General features: G+C 39.5%; 1 protein-coding gene across 1 annotated transcript; it reads right to left on the bottom strand.

The window, feature by feature from the left end:
• Positions 1-687: 687 nt before the first annotated feature.
• OR13D1 (olfactory receptor family 13 subfamily D member 1) lies at positions 688-1,627 on the bottom strand. The gene is given in 5 exon segments (XM_068973650.1): positions 688-827; positions 830-911; positions 913-1,175; positions 1,178-1,516; positions 1,519-1,627. Coding segments are annotated over 5 exon segments (933 nt in total).
• Positions 1,628-19,767: the final 18,140 nt, after the last annotated feature.

Genomic DNA, 19,767 nt, shown 5'->3' with positions numbered 1-19,767 from the left:
GTCAGTCGTTTATAATAACTTTGTGTGGTTTATGTCTATTATTTGTGGGCAAAGTGTGCTGTTGAGAGCTTAAGCAATACAGAAGCATGAAGATTATCAGAGAGGAATGATGGAAAAAATTGTTGTTGTTTAGTTGCTAAGTTGTGTCCAACTCTTTTGTGACCCCATGGACTGTAGCTCGCCAGGCTTCTCTGTCCATGGGACTTCCCAGGCAAGAATCCTGGAGTGGGCAGCTATTTCCTTCTCCAGGGGATCTTTCTGACCCAGGGATCAAACCTGTGTCTCCTGCTTTGGCTGGTGGATTCTTTACCACTGAGCCACCAAATGAAAACCAGAAAGTAGGGAAGTGTAAACATTCCTGGAAGAAAGGGAGAGGAAGAAAGTAGATGGAGGAGGGGAAAGGATAAGAAGTAGGAGGAAATAGGGAAAAGAGAAAGGGAGAGAGAGAAGAGAAAAGCCATGTGTTTTATATGGGCCCAATTGCCTGAGCTGAAAACAACTAAAAACTGTGCCAACAAGACTGTTCAGAAGGTTTACATGAACATTCTGTGTTTAAAAGAATGGGAGTCTCATCTTTGGACTTATAAGCTGGTAAGTTTTCTTGACACTAGGTTCTATGACTTCATCTCAGAATACAGAAGACCTGATCTGGTCCCATACTGAGGATATAATATGCCTCATGTCCTTTCACATTTTCCATAGATGCAAGTGTTGACTCAGGACTTTCTTCACAGCTTCTTTCACCTTCTTATTTCTCAAGATGTAGATGATGGGGTTCAACATTGGGGTTACCACTCCATAAGACAGTCCAATTATCTCATCAGAAGTGTTGTGTCCTTTAACTTGGGCTTCATGTACATAAAAAGGGCTGGACCATAGAATAAGATGACCTTAGTCAGGTGGGCTGAACAGTATAGAAAATGCTCTTTTTCCCCTCCCTTCAGCAGAATTAATTCTCAGGATGGAAGAGAGGATGAAAACATAAGAGATGAAAATTAATATTACAGAAATCACCAGTATAACAATATTTGTCACTGTCATGATGATCACATTGATGGTAATATCCAAACAGATGAGTTTAAGAAGGGCCAAGATCTCACAGGTCATATGATCAATAATATTATTACCACAGAAAGGCAATATCATTGTTATAATTGTTTGTAATAGGTCAGACAACCTATGACCCAAGACCGTGTAGCCATGTGCACATACAGCACGCTGTTCATGATGATGGGGTACCTTATGGGGCTACAGATGGCCAGATATCGATCATATGCCATCACAGCCAGGAGGACACACTCAGTGGAGCCTAACCCAAGAGGGACAACCATCTGCAGAGCACAGCCAATGAAAGAGATGGATTTTCTCTCAGACCCAATGCTTTTAATGAGCATTAGGGGGATGCATGATGACGTGTAACAGATGTCTAAGAATGAGAGGTTCCCAAGGAAGAAGTACATGGGAGTGTGGAGGCAAGAATCCAGTATTCTGATGGTAATGAGGAGGCTATTTCCAGGAAGATGATCATGTACCTGATGAGGCAGAGCATGAACAGACAAAACTGGAGTGCTGGGTATTGGGAAAGCCCCACCAGGAAGAATTCAGTCACAGCTGAGTAATTTTCCATTTCTTTCTGTCCATGTCACTCACCTTGATGGTTATAAAAGGACATGACTCAGGAAAACTTACATTTATAATATAGATTTTCAGCACATCTTCACTTCCAGTATTGTGCTTGACTCTTGTTTTTTTGTTTGTTTGTTTAATAGTCTCAAGAGCATATTTAACAGGGACCACACCACCCTCAATGGGTTGCAAATTAGTTTTTGGAGGGATTAGGGGAACACAAAAAAATCCCAGGTTTAATATAGAAGCATAGACATACTGTATCAATTTCCTAGTGCTGCCAAACCAAATTACCACCACCTTGGTAGCTTAAAACAAAAGAAATGGATTCTCTCACAGTCTGGAAGCCAGAAGTCTGAGATAAAGGTGTTGGCAGGCTCGTGCTCCCTGCCATGGCTATAAAGGAGGATCCTTCCAGCTTCTGGCGGTGCCTGGTGTTCCTTAGCATGTGACCACATCTCTCCCGTCTCTGCTTCTGTATCTTATTTTAAAATATTTATTTAATTTTTTGGCTGCACCAGGTCTTAGTTGTAGTGCGGGATCTTTAGTTGCAGTATGCAAACTCAGTTGCAGCATGTGGGATCTAGATCCCTGACCAGGGATCAAACCTGGGCCCCTTATGCTGGGAGCACAGAGTCTTAGCCGCTGGACCACCAGGGAAGTCCTTTGGCTTCTGTCTTTATGCAGCTACACCTCTGTGTGTCTCTCTTATGAGGGCCTCAGTCATTGTATTTAGAGCTCAGTCTAAATCCAGGATGATTTCATCTCAAGATCCTGAAGCAATGTGCTTGACTCTTGGAACACTTATAGGAATAAGAAAGGGCAGAGATATTTTATTAATATTACTTGTATTGGTGATAGATATAAGGCTTTAAGAAATTCAAAACATCTTAGATCTACACAGCAGCACAGTCAAGGCTACTAATGTTCCAAGAGTTCTTATGGAAAGTGCCAGATAAGATTTAGGAGGAACTACTTTTAAAAGTAGGAGTATCAGGATGCCTTCAATTAAGGCAAATTTTGAATTTGTTTTCTGATGAAGATGGCCTCTATTTAAAAGATTATATATCACCGTATTGTTTAACCTGGATATAACTTTGGTAATTTGTTCAATTTTGAAGTCTCAAATGGAAAAGTAGGAAAAAGCAATACTTATTTGTCAAGTTGTCATTAGAATTAAAGTTGATAAAAATCTGTTAAGTACCTAAAAGTAATGGTTCCAACATGGCATATATATGTGATATATAATTATATTTACTTTTTGTAATATAGTAATATTAAATGTGTATTTCCATATACCTATAAAGGTGAAGGAAGGACATCTCCTTTTCTTTCTGTTCAAAAAAGGTCCCAGGTGAAGGACACCATTTTTCAGAATTTAGGTCAAAATAAGAGAAAATGGAAATAGTAACATCACCAAAAACACTGAATCAATCCATCACGTAGGCTTATCCAAACCGCTTCAGTTACCTTTTTTCTCACATACACCATTTCTCCTCTTGTGGTACTGTTAAGGAAAAAATTTTTTTTTCTCCATGATCTTCATCAGCCAACCCCACAAAATATTCTAACAGAGAAATAACTATGTAAAAACTGTGCTGGCCATACAATACAACTTCAACCAAAATCTATAGCTCCTCATCCAATCCCATTGTTACTCCTAGATTCTTCTAACGTGGAAATTATAGAGGCACTCCTGTCACCCTCAATATTCTGCAGTGACCATGTTGAGTTTATCAGTCTCCTTACACTACTACCCTCTTCGTTCTTTATGCTTTGTTCAAAGTGTTTTCTTGTTAGAAGGGCCCCTCTTATCTTAGATATTACCTTTTCAAGGAAAGCTTTCCCACTTCCTGTTGTGAGGAGGATGCCCCTTGTATGCACTGTCACAGCACTCCATACTTTATATCTCTTGTAAGGTCTTTCATATATTCATTTATTCATTTCAAACTATGCCATATAGACTATAGTAGGTAATAGGGATCCTATTGTGAGGCCTTGTTTTTCAAAATGGGTACTGAATGCAGAATGTTGTGAGAGTTACTTTGTTCTTTTAAGAAACAATTTCTGTGCTACATAGCATGTTTCAATATGAAAAAATTTTGGAACATTTTACAAAAACATTTTATCAAACTAGTCTGTTATTCTAAATTGTCAAGGGTAGACTAAAACTATGGAATCATTACTTATGCATATGTATGCAAGAATCATAAGTATATCCAAACTATATACTAAAGTGATATAATTTATTTCATGAATTCATGAAATTTCAAATTAATATTTGAAAATCTATCAATATAATGTCCTAAACAGCTAGGTAAAAGCCAAAGCAAAACACATGGTTTTGTTAACTAAAAACATAACTAACAAGATGCCAAAAAGCATTTGATAAAATACAGTACTCATTCTGGTAAAATGAAAATCTCTTACTAATATAGTTATAGGAGGATGCATAATTTAGATAATGAAGATTGTCTTATTTAAAAAATTATTTGGTCACATAGTTCAAAATGAAACTCTAGAACTCTAAAGTATATGCATAAAAATAATCAAAAGATTGTTATTAGACTATTATTATTACTTAACAGTTTTTCCCCTTAATGATCCATCCAATAGACTAAAATAAGAAAAAAATAATGATGTTGCATGTTCTTTCATGTTTCAAGTTCAATTTTGATTTAAATAGTTAAAACAGTTTTTTTTTTTTTCCTCTAAGCTGCTGGAATTCTGGTTTGTGTTGGTTGTGGGTCATGCAACACATGTGAGAAGACACAGCCTTACATGTCATACAAACAAAATTGTAATCTTAGAGAAGAGTAAAGAGAAAGGAAAATGGCCATGGTATAGTATTACAATGGAAGTTTCATACCTATAAAACGATCACAATTTATATACATGTGGCTGAAAAAAGTCACAGCAAAATGTTAACTTGTTTTCTCTAGCATGTGGGACTTGGGTAATAATAATTATTATTATTAACTTTTTCTCATTCTCCAAATTCCCTTTAAGGAATGGATATTTTATGACTGTAAACATAAGAAATACTAAAAAGTTTTTCTTTGAAGGAAATAGTGGCAAGGATTTGCCAAATCTTGTCCTTAGTTTTCATTAACACTCAAGAAAGGATAAAAACAGTTAATGGAAAGGAAATTGGAGAATTTTTTTTTGTTGACTTATTATATAGACTGACTTAATGCCATTTAATATTTTGATTTCACATAATCGCTTCACAAAATTATCTCCTGAGCAGACACACTGACATAGTCTTGATTCTTGGAACACAGTTCTAGAATCTACTATTTAGAATGGCCTGGGTGGGCAGTATGGGGTGCATTTTAAGAGGCATCCAATTGTATTACACAGTGAAAAGATAAGGCAGAGGAGATACCTATGGTGAGAAGTGTGAGGGATATTCATGAGAGCTATTACCTTGGCTTCTTTATCTCTGGCAAAAGGAGGTAAAATTTCAGCTTTCTGGTTCTGTTTTTTGTGCATCTTTCTCCAGAGGATCATACTTTAGGTTGATGTTCATCTTTGGACATTGCCTACAGAAGGGAAGCAAACTCTGCTTGAGGACTTGGATCATGAAGTATTCACCCTTCTCGCTATGTTTATTGATAGAAGAAAGTAGTAGTTGTTTGTAAAACACATGTACTTACCTGACTTCCTGATTTTAATGTGAGGAACCTCTTGAAACAAGCTGTGCCACTCTCTTCAGAAGGAAATCCAATGTAAGTATTAAGTATTGCTTGCTATCTCCCACTTCAGCTACGTTTTCCTTCTACTTACAAAATAATGTATTCTTTGTGATATCAGACATTTCTAGTGCTAGCTCTTGAGTGCATGTCCAAATTTCTCAGCCCCAAAGTTGCTAATAATAGGCAATAGTGCTCTAATCAGAACAAAGTATCTTCTCATTTTCCTACATGGTTTTGAGAATTTTATTGGGTTTTCTCATTCACATTTCTGTGTGGAAACCAAGAACACTTCTTTGTTGCTGGAAACTTCAGTGAGCTGGACTCACTACTGCAGTTGTGTTCTTCATGCTCTGACCATCTCTAGGGCTGTGCTAGAGTACAGTGGTCTTGTGTCTCAGAAAGCCTGCTGTGTCTCGATCCTCTTACTCCATTTTCTCCTTAGCTATGTATTATGAAAGCACTTGGTTTGAAGGACGTAAACTTCAGTCTTGGGTCCTTGGTGTATTGGCTGTATAAACTTGGGCAAAACACAATCTCTTATCATGATGTGTCATTTAAAATGGGGGTAATGGTACTTATTTCTAGAGTTTTTTTTCTTTTTTTTGTCTGTTTGTTTTTTTTTTTAGAATTGATGTAATATACCTGAAAGTTCTTGACATAGATAGTGTGCACCATAGATGTTAGTTTAATCTGTACCCCTAGGCTGCTATTCTTTCATTTTCCATGATAAAAGTGACTTATTTAAATTATGTTCATGTATATCCATGCTATTTTCTTCACCCAATAATACCTTAGTTTTTTTCATTGCTATATTCAGCACTTTAAAAATAAGTTATTCATAATTCCTAGTTCCCATTCATCTTTTCCTTTCTGGAAATATCTCTTTTTAAATTTGTTCTAATGTTCCATATTAAATCTTCAGTATAGGATCCTCATCTTCTTCAGTTATAAAAGATAGCATGGCTATTTGGGGTTTCAGTTTTCAAAACAGGGAAAACATTGGTTTTCATCAGGGTTTCACTAACTTCTTGTGGCAGTTGCTGCTCCTTCTCAATGAATGACTTCTTAGTGTTCCTTCTAGAGCTATAGTCATGCTCTGGGACTCACATTCAAGTATACCACAGTCACAGACAACTATAAGTAGTGGTAAAGCAAAGGAAAAAATAAACCTTCCTGCCAAAACAGAATGCCATGTTATAAATTTGAAGTAGTGGTATAAATTTGTGTCACATGAATACTTTCCTACTTCTGAGCCTTAAATATTTCCAGAGGCCCCACAGTGGTTCTGGTAGCCAATTTAAATCCTTTGTTTTCTGCTAAGAGACTCTCTAATCCCAGAAGTGATTTAAAGTTGAATTTTTAAATAATATAGAAAGTTGTAACTTTCAGATGCATTAAGGTTGATATCTCAGAGAACTAATTATACCAAAATTACTAACACTAATTTTCCTTCTCTGAATTGTTGCTTCCCTGATTATACAAACAATACATATTCAGTATAGAAAATTTGATAAGTTCAGGAAAACCCAAAGGAAGAAATGGAAGTTATACATAATTATAGGGTAAATATTAATATTTCCATATATATTTGCATACCTGAGAGCACACTGTATTTCTTGATTTACTACCTGCCTTTTTATAATTAACAATGTAATGTATATATTTTCCCACTATCATATTACTAAGTAATTTTAATCAATTTCATAATATCTTTAAATGATAAATAGCAAAAACATATAAGAATGGAGACTAAACAGTTTTTTGCTGGATTCTGAGCAACTTTTCACTTTTTTTTTTTTTTTTTTTTGCTTTTTGGAAGTTGGAAGACTGAGGTCAGAGATTCCCTTCATTTTATTCCATGTGCGTAAAAGCTGGTTTTCATTGTCAGAACATATCACAATGCCAGTTTTATGGAATAGAATATCAGTGTGAGGCAGTTTTTCTTTTTGGGGTGAAGCAGATATAAGGGTGTGATAACCAACACTGTGGATACACAGCCTCAAGGATGTTCAACACCCTTCTGCCATTGCTTCTCCACTGTCCTTGCTCACTCCACTTATCTTCTGTTGATTTTCTGGCCCCTGATCCTGCCATGTACTTCTGAAAGATTGTCGCTGAACCACAAAAGATGCCAGGATTCTTGGCCTCCAGAGGAGAATTCAGTCCGGGGCCAGAGACAAGGCTTGATCGCTCAGAGCTTTTGCGTAATAGAGTTTTATTAAAGTATAAAAGGGATAGAGAAGGCTTCTGACATAGACATCAGGAGAGGGCAGAAAGAGTGCTCCCTCACCAGTGTTAGCAATGGAGTTATATACTTTTAAATTACTATTACAGTGAATCAAAAGAATGTCTGATAGTAAGGTTGTAAAGACCTTACTAGACCCACTCCCATAATTTACATTTTAAGATAACAGGATTAGCCAGAAGGTTTTTTCCAGAGACTGTCCTCAAGCAGGATACATTATTGTTATCTAATCCTAAGGAATGTAGAGGAAAAAAATGTTTGTCCTTTCTTCCTCCTTGAGAATTCCAGACCTCTGTCTCCTTAGGGACCCCTGGACTTCTTAGCAACCTGCCTAGGAATTGACTCATTTCCTCCCCTTTCTTTTAGGAGAATTATATTGCCAAGGGAAAAGGGTGTCATTTTCGTTCCATAACTACTTCCTGCTGTTGAGGGGCATGGTCCCTAAATTGTTGAGGCAACATATTCTCCTAACCCTCATATTGAGAATCTCTGATCCAGGGACCCCAAGTAATAGTTGGAGGAGGCTATGGCACTCATATGAGCCTGAACACCATTTGTAACTTAAAAGCCTTCATGCGACTAGATGCAAATTCTGTTTTACAGTTAGAGATGTAAGGCAATATAGTCATTAAACCAAGTTAAAATTAAAAGTCACATTATGTCCATAGTTATATCAGTCCATCTTAGGATTGTTAGATGTCATCACAGAGTTAAAGAAAGTCCTTTCCTTGAAGTGGAGAAACCCACCATGGGAAGTCTTCAATTAATGAAGATGGGAGTGCTCCGCAGACCCTGCAATTAGACTGATTGTGGAATGTGGCGTAGGAATGAGTCCAGGACAGGAAGGCATTGTCTTGAGGGTCAAGACTCCAGGATTTTTAGAGTCAGCAGAAGTAGGCTTACATAGATTATCAGGCCCATCTGAAAAGTACAAAGTCAAAGCATAGAAAGTAAAGACATAAAATGATGTCACTTAGTTCAGTCAGGGTGCCATCTCTTAATTCGAGTGTGATGTACCCGCAAATCAATTCCTGGCACTTTGACAGCTGTGGAGAAGAATGTATGTCCTGGTAAGGGCCTTCCCAGGCTTGAAGGATTGGCCCCCAGATCCCAATGTTTTTATTAGGACCTCAGTTCCAGGCTCAAAGTCAAGAGGCTTGCTTGACTCAGAAGCTGGGTCAGGAGTCACCTCCCAGAGTTCTATTAATGCCTGTTGAAAAGCTGAGAGCTGAGTTACATAATTAGTTAATTCCAAGGCTTTAGGAAAACTTTTCCATTGAGGATTTTCAAGAATTAGTAATTGTTCATCCGCAGACTGTAACCATCCTTTATCAGTGATCTTTGCTCCTCTTTTCTCATATCTTTCTAATTCTTCCTCAGTATATTGTGGTTTTTCCTGTTCCACAGGACCTGACCAGATCAAAGGTGTCTGCAGTGAAGGGGTTTCATAAAGTGCTGCTTTTCTGGCTTGACAGTCAGCCAGCTGATTACCTTTGGCTACTTTACTCCCATCCCTGCTCCTTTAAATTCTCAATGATGGTTTTTAACCCATCCTTAACCTCAGGTTTCAGTGACTACTGCTTCTTATATGGGATTAAGTGCAGGTTTTGAGCTTGACAACTACAGGAATAGCATTTTGTGCTTGACCCACAAAATGATTTTCCATCAGGCCACACTCTGGGATTTACATTTTGTTCAATTAAAGGGAGACAAAGGGAGGGCTCCATATTCATGAAAACAGAGGCATGGACCTTGCTCAGTATATCCCTCCCCAAAAGCCGTGAGGGAGACTCTGGCATGATCAGAAACTCGTGTGAAAATAGCACAGAGTCCCATTTACAGCTTAAAGAACAACTGAAGTAATACCTTTTGGCTTGTTCAGACAGTCCCACTATGGAAGCGATCAGGAAGAAAGTGGGCCAGAGGCTTCAGTAAGCACAGAGTAAGTTGCCCCAGTATCTGAAAGGAAATCAACGGATTGGCTCCCTAGTTCAGTTCAGTCGCTCAGTCGTGTCCGACTCTTTGCGACCCCATGAATTGCAGCACGCCAGGCCTCCCTGTCCATCACCAACTCCCGGAGTTCACTCAGATTCACGTTCATCGAGTTAGTGATGCCATCCAGCCATCTCATCCTCTGTCGTGCCCTTCTCCTCCTGCCCCCAGTCCCTCCCAGCATCAAAGTCTTTTCCAATGAGTCAACTCTTCTCATGAGGTGGCCAAAGTACTGGAGTTTCAGCTTTAGCATCCTTCCTTCCAGAGAAATCCCAGGGCTGATCTCCTTCAGAATGGACTGGTTGGATCTCCTTGCAGTCCAAGGGACTCTCAAGAGTCTTCTCCAACACCACAGTTCTAAAGCATCAATTCTTCTGTGCTCAGCCTTCTTCACAGTCCAACACTCACATCCATACATGACTACAGGAAAAACCATAGCCTTGACTAGATGGACCTTAGTCAGCAAAGTAATGTCTCTGCTTTTGATTATGCTATCCAGGTTGGTCATAACATTTCTTCCAAGGAGTAAGTGTCTTTTAATTTCATGGCTGCAGTCACCATCTACAGTGATTTTGGAGCCCCCCAAAATAAAGTCTGACACTGTTTCCACTGTTTCCCCATCTATTTCCCATGAAGTGATGGGATCAGATGCCATGATCTTCGTTTTCTGAATGTTGAGCTTTAAGCCAACTTTTTCACTCTCCTCTTTCACTTTCATCAAGAGGCTTTTTAGTTCCTCTTCATTTTCTGCCATAAGGGTGATGTCATCTGTATATCTGAGGTTGTTGATATTTCTCCAGGCAATCTTGACTCCAGCTTGTGTTTCTTTCAGTCCAGCGTTTCTCATGATGTACTGTGCATATAAGTTAAATAAGCAGGGTGACAATATACAGCCTTGACGGACTCCTTTTCCTATTTGGAACCAGTCTGTTGTTCCATGTCCAGATCTAACTGTTTCTTCCTGACCTGCATATAGGTTTCTCAAGAGGCAGGTCAGGTGGTCTGCTATTCCCATCTCTTTCAGAATTTTCCACAGTTTATTGTGATCCACACAGTCAAAGGCTTTGGCATAGTCAATAAAGCAGAAATAGATGTTTTTCTGGAATTCTCTTGCTTTTTCCATGATCCAGTGGATGTTGGCAATTTGATCTCTGGTTCCTCTGCCTTTTCTAAAACCAGCTTGAACATCAGGAAGTTCACGGTTCACGTATTGCTGAAGCCTGGCTTGGAGAATTTTGAGCATTACTTTACTAGCATGTGAGATGAGTGCAGTTGTGTGCTAGTTTGAGCTTTCTTTGGCATTGCCTTTCTTTGGGGTTTCTCAGGTGTAATTAGTATGGGAGCCTGTGTGGGGACTCCTGGGCACCTTCAGTCCTGATTGTCTTGAGAGTCCTACCCCTGAAACCTATGCCTCTGGGGGCAGTCTCTCCTCCAGTGTGGTCCCTTGCAGACCAGACATGGAGCCGGGGGCGGCTTAGATGCCTGAGGGCAATCCTGCTTGAGGTGTCCCTTTTTTCCACAGTAATCGCAGGCCCTTCCCTTTTCACCTCTGGGCATTTTTCTCAGGCTGTTTAAGAACGGTTTTACAGCCACTGCAAGGGCTTCTGCCTGTTCCCTTGTCTTTTTCTGCCTTTCTTTCGTCTGCTCATATTCCCTACCATAATAGACTGTTTGAGCCAGTTGCAACAGATTATCTAAAGACTGATTTGGTCCATATGCCTGTTTTAACAGCTTACAGCAGATATCTGGAGCTGACTGAGTGAGAAATCTATCTTTTTAAGATCACTCTTCCCTCTTCACTTTCGGGATCAATCTCAGTGAATCTGCGAAGGGCTTCTCTAAGTCTGTCTAGGATTTACCAGGAGCTTCCTTCTCCTCCTGTTCTATGTTTGCCAGTTTGGCATAGTTTAAAGTCTTAGCATGCTCTTGCCTGAGTCCTTCAAGAATACATCTGACAAAATGACTGATCCCATCTTCCTTTAGCCGTAATATACTCCTAGTCTAGTTCTATAGTTGGGATCGCCTGATTCCCAGTGGGGAGGGTGGCTATTTATCGTCCCTCTTCCCTACTGAGGTAATGAATGGTAATGAACTCAACTTTTTGAGTTCAGAGTCAGTTTTTGTCCCAAGATACACAACACATCCTTCCAGGTAAGGTCATAAAGCAGAGTAACACCTTTAAAAGCTCTAATATATTTTTATGCATCCTCTAAATTGTCTCCCAGATCCTCCTTGATTCTTTGTATTTCTTGATAAGAAAAGGTTTATTAACTCTCATAGACTGATTATTTCTCCTGGTGGGTGCTTCATAAAGAGGCAACAGCTTATGTGGCTGTTCCTCAGCCTCTCTGGCTGCTCTGCGCATACAATCCCAGGGATAGATTGGAGAAACCTGCTTTTCTTTATCTCTTTGTCACCTGTCCTCCATCTCATCCCCAGATATTTCACCCTTAGTTTTTGCTGTCTGAGCTTCTCTACTTCGATTGTCTGAGTTTCTCTTACTTTGATTGTCTGAGGTCGTACTGAAACAGGAGTTGTTTGGACCTTTACTCGGGCAGTTTGAATCTCAGTTTGGGTTTTTACTGAGACCAAGGCAACCCTTCTTGGGGGGGTTCTCTGACTTTCAGTTTCCTCAGTTTGGAGCCCCAAGTACAGGGGCAAAGTAGGACAGGAGGGAGCTGAAGTTTTCACACCCAAATCTATACCCTTAGGACGTAAGTCTGGCATACCTCCAAGAGAGAAAAAGGGCAACACGTATGCTACTTCTACCCATTTCCTTTGTTTTCTACAGAACTGGTCTAATTGTAAAACAATAATAATTGAGATCCTTCAACAGGTTAGCATTCCCTGTCTTTTAAAGAATACTGTGGCCATTCAGTATCACAGAATATCAGGAGTGCCTTCTTTAAGCTCTGGGGATCAAATCTATCCCAGTTTTTCAGGATACAGTTCAAAGGTGTGAGGCTGGAATTGTTCACCCCCCATCTGTAAGAGAGGAAAAAATAAGTGACAAGCACTATCTTTCTATCGGAGGTGTCCCTCCCTGCTCTAGATGGGGGTGTAGACAGACTTTACACCAAAGCTTTCCTTCCTTGGTCGGACTTAATCTGTCACTTACTGATGCAGGCGCCATACTCATCCCTCCTGGTTCTACCACCGAGATGGGGTGGAGATGCACCAGATGTAGACCTGATGGCATCACAGACTGATGTCCAGTTCCTCACCATTAAAACCTTGCTTGCCTCTGATGCCACCCAGGGTGCAATCAGAGTAACCTTCCGGAATGTCTCCCAAGCTAAGACTGCCGGGGGAAACATTCGTCACTTGAGTGCCTGTGCATGGCCCTGAGTATATTCCTGACCACAGTAAGACTGGTACGAACATAAAATTGAAATGTTCCTTCCAAGCATCACCACACCAGTATAAGCGATAGCAAAAGAGATGGTGAAGGGCTGGCAGTGACGAAAAAGTAATTTTTGTCCTCGAGTTATTAGGGCCAGTCCTTCCAGTTCATTCCCACAGATTCCATAGAAAGAATATCTAAGGAGTTGGACAAAAGCCACTGGAAAGCCTCCTCTGGTCCACTAAGAGCTAGTGTTATCAAAGGAAGAAACTCATTGCACTTCCAATCTGAGTAACGTTTAACCTCAGAGATGCTCTTGGAGCTAGAGCTCCATCTAGCTTCCAAACTTTCGACTCCTAGTGAGGCTAGGTGCTTCCTGACTACCAGTCCAAGTTTGGGACCTAAGTAACAAACAGTACACAGTAACAGCATAGATAACAAGTCCCTTGAATGTCTGTGATCCGACAGATAGGTTAGTAGTTCTAATTCCCAAGAAGTTATGAAATAGTCAAAGAGACTGGGAAGTGTGACTGAGAAAGGAGAGTTCGGTCCACACGCTTTGCCCATTTCTGGTTAGTCCCCAAAGGAGAGACATTGGGTGCCTCTTGGCATTGGCAGGTCGGAATAAACCCCTGACAGGTTTCTGCCATAAGCTGTATGAGGTCACTTGAGGAACCACAGATCTGGGCTCCTCACTTGCTTCATGCAGGGCATGTCATTCATTCACACAAGCACACTGTAGGGTTAGTAAAGTACAGCAGAAAATGTGTTCACTAGGAGAACAAAGAACTAGAGCTCCAAGCATCCTTACCTTGTTCTAAAGAATCGTAGATGAGCCCCCAAGATGAAAGGTTGTTGCTGAACCACGAAAGATGCCAGGACTCTTGGCCTCTGGAGGAGAAGAATTCAATCTGGGGCCAGAGACAAGGCTTGATCACTCAGAGCTTTTGTGTAATAGAGTTTTATTAAAGTATAAAAGGGATAGAGAAAGCTTCTGACATAGACATCAGAAGAGGGCAGAAAGAGTGCCCCCACGTTAGTGTTAGCAATGGAAGTTACGTATTTTTAAATTACTTATTACAGTAAATCAAAAGGATGTCTGGAGGTTGTAAAGATCTTACTAGATCCACTCCCATAATTTACAATTTAAGATAACAGGATTAGCCAGAAGGTTTTTTCCAGAGACTGTCCTCAAGCAGGATACATTATTGTTATATGTAGGAATGTAGAGGAAAAAAATGTTTGTTCTTTCTTCCTCCTTGAGAATTCCAGACCCCTGTCTCCTTCGGGACCCCTGGACCTCTTAGCAACCTGCCTAAGAATTGACTCTCTCACTCTGTTTGTTTGGGTCAGTAAGGCTAAAGTTTTCTCTCTGAATTTTAGGCACTTTGTGGTGGTGACTGTCCTTCCCTTATCTTAAAAATCTCTAAAACGGAAACTCACACAGTGCCATTCCTTCTTATAAAAATTGACTGCCCTCGTTCATTTTCTGGATGTTTTTGGCTGCTTCAGGAAGGTCTTGTTTTGTTTTTTATTGTGATTAAAAACTAACATGAAATATAAACCCTGGATAACAAAAACTTTAAGTGTATAGTGCAGTATTATTAACTAGAGCACAATTTGTTCAGCAGATCTGGAGAACTTACCCATCTTGGATATCTGAAATTTTATAGTAAAAAACAACTTCCTCTTTACTCCTCCTCACAGCTGTAGCAACCACCATTCTATTCTCTGCTTCTGTGAGTTTGACAGTTTTAAATTCTTAGATATCCTTTGGAATTAAGAACTACGACTAGAGAATCTACCCAGGAGAGAAATTTCTGTGTCATGATTTATATACATATTCATCTTTTTTATAATTTTTGGGTTAATTTTAATAGTTAAAATCGTTTCTTTTATTTTCATTTGCTTTTGGGATATATATTCATCTTTGCTAAATTTCCAAATTTGTACCCCAAGAGAAGTGTATAAGAGCTCCTTTTGCACCATATTCTTGTCAATACAATCTAGTCTGGTTATTTTGGAGAAGCACTCTTTCAGCCTCATAGAACAAGAGATATCATTTGAAGGGTGTTGGAAATATATAAGGTAGACATAAGAATAAGAATAGCCATCTGAATGCAGAGTTCCAGAGAATAGCAAGGAGAGATAAGAAAGCCTTCCTAAGTGAACAACACAAATAATTAGAGGAAAATAATAGAATGGAAAAGACTAGAGATCTCTTCAAGAAAATTAGAGATACCAAGGGAACATTTCATGCAAAGAGAGGCACAATAAAAGGCAGAAACGGTATGGACTTAACAGAAACAGAAGATATTAAGAAGAGATGGCAAGAATACACAGAAGAACTATACAAAAAGATTTTATTTTATTTTATTTTTTTGTATGACAGTGATGGTGTGATCACTCACCTAGAGCCAGACATCTTGGAGTGTGAAATCAAGTGTGAACAAAGTTAGTGGAGGTGATGGAATTCTAGTTGAGCTATTTCAAATCCTAAAGATGATGCTGTGAAAGTGCTGCACTCAGTATGCCAGCAAATTTGAAAAATTCAGCAGTAGCCACAGGAAAACTGGAAAAGGTCATTTTTTATTCCAATTCCAAAGAAGGGCAATGCCAAAGAAAGTTCAAACTACTGCACAATTGCACTCTTTTCATGTGCTAGCAAAGTAATGCTCAAAATCCATCAAGCTAGATTTCAACAGTATGCGAACTGAGAACTTCCAGATGTACAGGCTGCATTAAGAAAAGGCAGAGGAGCCAGAGATCTAATTGCCAAAACCTGCTGGATCATAGAAAAAGCAAGAGAATTCTAGAAAAACATCCACTTCTGCTTCATTGACTACAGCAAAGCCTTTGGCTTTGTAGATCACAACAAACTGTGAGAAATTCTTAAAGAGATGGGAATACCAGACTACCTTATCTCCCTCCTGCAAAACCTGTATGCAGGTCTCAAGAAGCAACAGGTAGAACTGGACATGGAACAATGGACTTGTTACAAATTAGGAAAGGAGTATGTTAAGGCTGTATATTGTCACCCTGCTTATTTAACTTATATGCAGAGTATATCATGCGAAATGCCAGGTTGGATGAAGCACAAGCTGGAATGAAGATTTGGGGGAGAAATATCAATAGCCTCAGATATGCAGATGACACCACCCTTAGCAGAAAGCAAAAAGAAACTAAAGAGCCTCTTCTTGAAGGTGAAAGAGGAGAGTGAAATAGTTGGCTTAAAACTCAACATTCAAAAAACTAAGATCATGGCATTGGGTCCTATCACTTCATGGCAAATAGATGGGGAGACAATGGAAACAATGAGAGACTTTATTCTCTTGAGTTCCAAAATCACTGCAGATGGTGACTGCAGGCATGAAATTAAAAGACTCTTGCTCCTTGGAAGAAAAGCAATGACAAATCCAGACAAGTGTATTAAAGAAGCAGAGACATCACTTTGCCAGGAAAGGTCCATATAGTCAAAGCTATGGTTTTTCCAGTAGTCGTGTGCAGTGTGAGAGCTGGACAATAAAAAATGTTGAGTGCTGAAGAATTGATGTCTTCAAACTGTGATGCTGGAGAAGACTCTTGAGAGTTCCTTGGACTGCATGGAGATCAAACCAGTCAATCCTAAAGGAAATCAACCCTGAATAGTCATTGGAAAGACTAATGCTGAAGCTGAATATCCAATACTTTGGCCACCTGTGTGAAGAGCTGATTTATTGGAAAAGACTCTGATGCTGGGAAGGATTGAAGGTAGGAGAAGAAGGGCACAACAGAGGATGAGATGGTTGCATGGCATCACTGACTCGATGGGCATGAATTTGAGTAAACTCTGGGAGATTGTGAAGGGCAGGGAAGCCTGACATGCTGCAGTCCATGGGGTCTAAATGAGTTGGATATGACTGAGTGACAACAACAACAGACATTAAGAAATATATTTCTACTTGGTTTTGTCACAGGGTTGGTGATGGTTTAGTTGCTAAGCCATGGACTGTAGCCTGTGATTTTCCTCTGTCCATGGGATTCTCTAGGCACGAATATTGAAGTTGGGTGCCATTTCCTTCTCCAGGGGATCTGCATGACCCAGGAATTGAATCCAGGTCTCCTGCATTGAAGGCAGATTCTTTACTGACTGCGCTACGAGGGAGGCCCTGTCACAAGGTTGCTGCTAAGTCACTTCAGTCGTGTCCGACTCTGTGCGACCCCATAGACTGGACTATGCAGCCCACCAGGCTCCGCCATCCCTGGGATTCTCCAGGCAAGAACACTGGAGTGGGTTGCCATTTCCTTCTCCAATACATGAAAGTGAAAAGTGAAAGTGAAGTCACTCAGTTGTGTCCAACTCTTAGCAACCCCATGGACTGCAGTGCACCAGGCTCCTCCGTCCATGAGATTTTCCAGGCAAGAGTACTGGAGTGGGATGCCGTTGCCTTAGGTTCATGCAGACCTGGAGAGGGAAGCAGGACAGGTGGAGTCCAATGCTGGCCCAATAGGTCAGTAAGGCAAGTTATTGCATATGTGAGCTCTGCATGTTTATAAGTTGTTGGTTCATCCCTGTGCAGGTATTTTCAGAATTCCTTTGTAAACATTGCTGAAGGAATTGTATTTTTTCTTATATTCTGAGACCACTAGATGGTGGCATAGACTAGCTTTTTTCTTCATTCTTTCTTTGCATACATATCTGGATGTGGGATTACGGGATTAATTTTACCTGATCTTGCTTATTTGCTCTTCAGAATGTCAATTCATTTTCCTCATGGCAACAAAATAGATTTTGTGTTTCTCCATATATCTTCATATTATTCTTATAATTTACTATTTAACTATTTTGGGGGTATGCAGTATCTTACTTTAATTTTTTTTTTGTTTCTTTGGTAACTTGTGATTTTATTTTTATATTTTTGTTGGTATTGTGGTTCCTTTGCAGTTGTTATGGGATAGCTTGTACTTTTAGAAACATTCTGTACTAGCCACTTTTGTGTGTGTGTGTGTGTGTGTTTACTACAGATAAATTCTCCCATTTGTGTGTAATGTTTAAACTTTCTTAATGGTGTCTTTTCTCATATGGAACTTTTAATTTTAAGGAGGCTAATTTTGTCATTCTTTTTACTTTTCTTTTAAAACTGAGGATAGGTGATTTTTTTTTTTTTTTTTTTAAATTTGGCTGTGCTGGTCTTAGTTGTGGCATGCAGGATCTACTTCCCTGATGAGGGATCAAACCCTGGCCACTGCATTGGGGGGCTGGAATCTTAACCACTGGACCACCAGGGAAGTCCCATTACTTTTTGTTTTGTGTCTTATTTAGTAAATACTATTCCTGCCCATATACTATAGTGATATTTTCCCATAAATTTTCTATAGAAGTTCTAGAATTTAACTGTTTAGAACTTGGCTATTCAGTCCTTCTAAATTTATATGTGGTATAGTATGAGGTAGACTTCTATTGCTATCTTTTTTTGTCAATACAAGTAATCAATGTGTGTGCTCTATGCTTAGTTGCTTAGTTGTGTCTGACGCTTTGTGACCCCATGGACTGTAGCCCGCCAGGCTCCTTTGTCCATGAGGATTCTCCAGGCAAGAATACTGGAGTGGGTTGCCATGACCTCCTCCAGGGGATCTTCCCAACCCAGGGATCGAATCCAGGTCTCTAGCATTGAGGCAGATTCTTTACTGTCTGAGCCACCAGGGAATCCCGTGAATAAACAACGTGACAAAATTTCAGATAGTCTTTTAATGTGTACTGATTTACAGTGCCATATCAGTCATCAAACCCTCTGATAATACATGTTATAAAACTCTTATAGGTATCTAGAATGTTCTTAAACTTTCTATCCTATTCTGTTGATTCATTTTCTGTCTTCACTGATACTATATTATTTAAATATCTACAACTTTGTATCCAGTCATGAGATCTGGTATAGTGATTACTGTTCTTATTTTGCAATATTTTAATCCTGCAGTTTTTTTTTTTTGTGGTGATTCTTAGTCTTTTATTCTTTATGTAAATTTTAGGATTAGCTTAATATCCAGAGAGGGGAAAGAAAACCTCACTCTGTTAAGTTTTAAAAGTAATTGCATTAATAGAGAGATTGTTGGGGATAAATATTTTTTAATTTCCTGACAATACAGAAAATATAGCTTCCTGTTTACTCAGATTTTCTTGTCTGTTTTTTAAAGTAAAGATTTACAATTTTTTCTCATGAAGTATTTGTACTCTTTTGATTAGATTTATTCATAGGCATTTTTACATATCTGTTGTTACTGTGAATGAGATTATATTTAAGATAATTTTTTGACCTTTGTGACTGATACCAGGAACACTATTATTGAATATCTTTGAGTTGCAACCATTATTAACCCAAATAATAATGAGTTCAGTTCAGTTCAGTTGATCAGTCATGTCCCACTCTTTGTGACCCCATGAATCGCAGCACGCCAGGCCTCCCTGTCCATCACCATCTCCCGGAGTTCACTCAGATTCACGTCCATCGAGTCAGTGATGCCATCCAGCCATCTCACCCTCTGTCGTCCCATTCTCCTCCTGCCCCCAATCCCTCCCAGCATCAAAGTCTTTTCCAGTGAGTCAACTCTTCTCATGAGGTGGCCACAGTACTGGAGTTTCAGCTCAAGAGTCTTCTCCAACACCACAGTTCTAAAGCATCAATTCTTCTGTGCTCAGCCTTCTTCACAGTCCAACTCTCACATCCTTACATGACTACAGGAAAAACCATAGCCTTGACTAGACGGACCTTAGTTGGCAATGTCTCTGCTTTTGAATATACTATCTAGGTTGGTCATAACTTTTCTTCCAAGGAGTAAGCGTCTTTTAATTTCATGGCTGCAGTCACCATCTGCAGTGATTTTGG

The sequence above is a fragment of the Capricornis sumatraensis genome, chromosome 6, assembly GCF_032405125.1.
Source record: "Capricornis sumatraensis isolate serow.1 chromosome 6, serow.2, whole genome shotgun sequence".
Lineage (NCBI taxonomy): Eukaryota > Metazoa > Chordata > Mammalia > Artiodactyla > Bovidae > Capricornis > Capricornis sumatraensis.
Note: the sequence above shows the minus strand (reverse complement) of the source record. Positions and strands in the feature narration are given on the sequence as shown.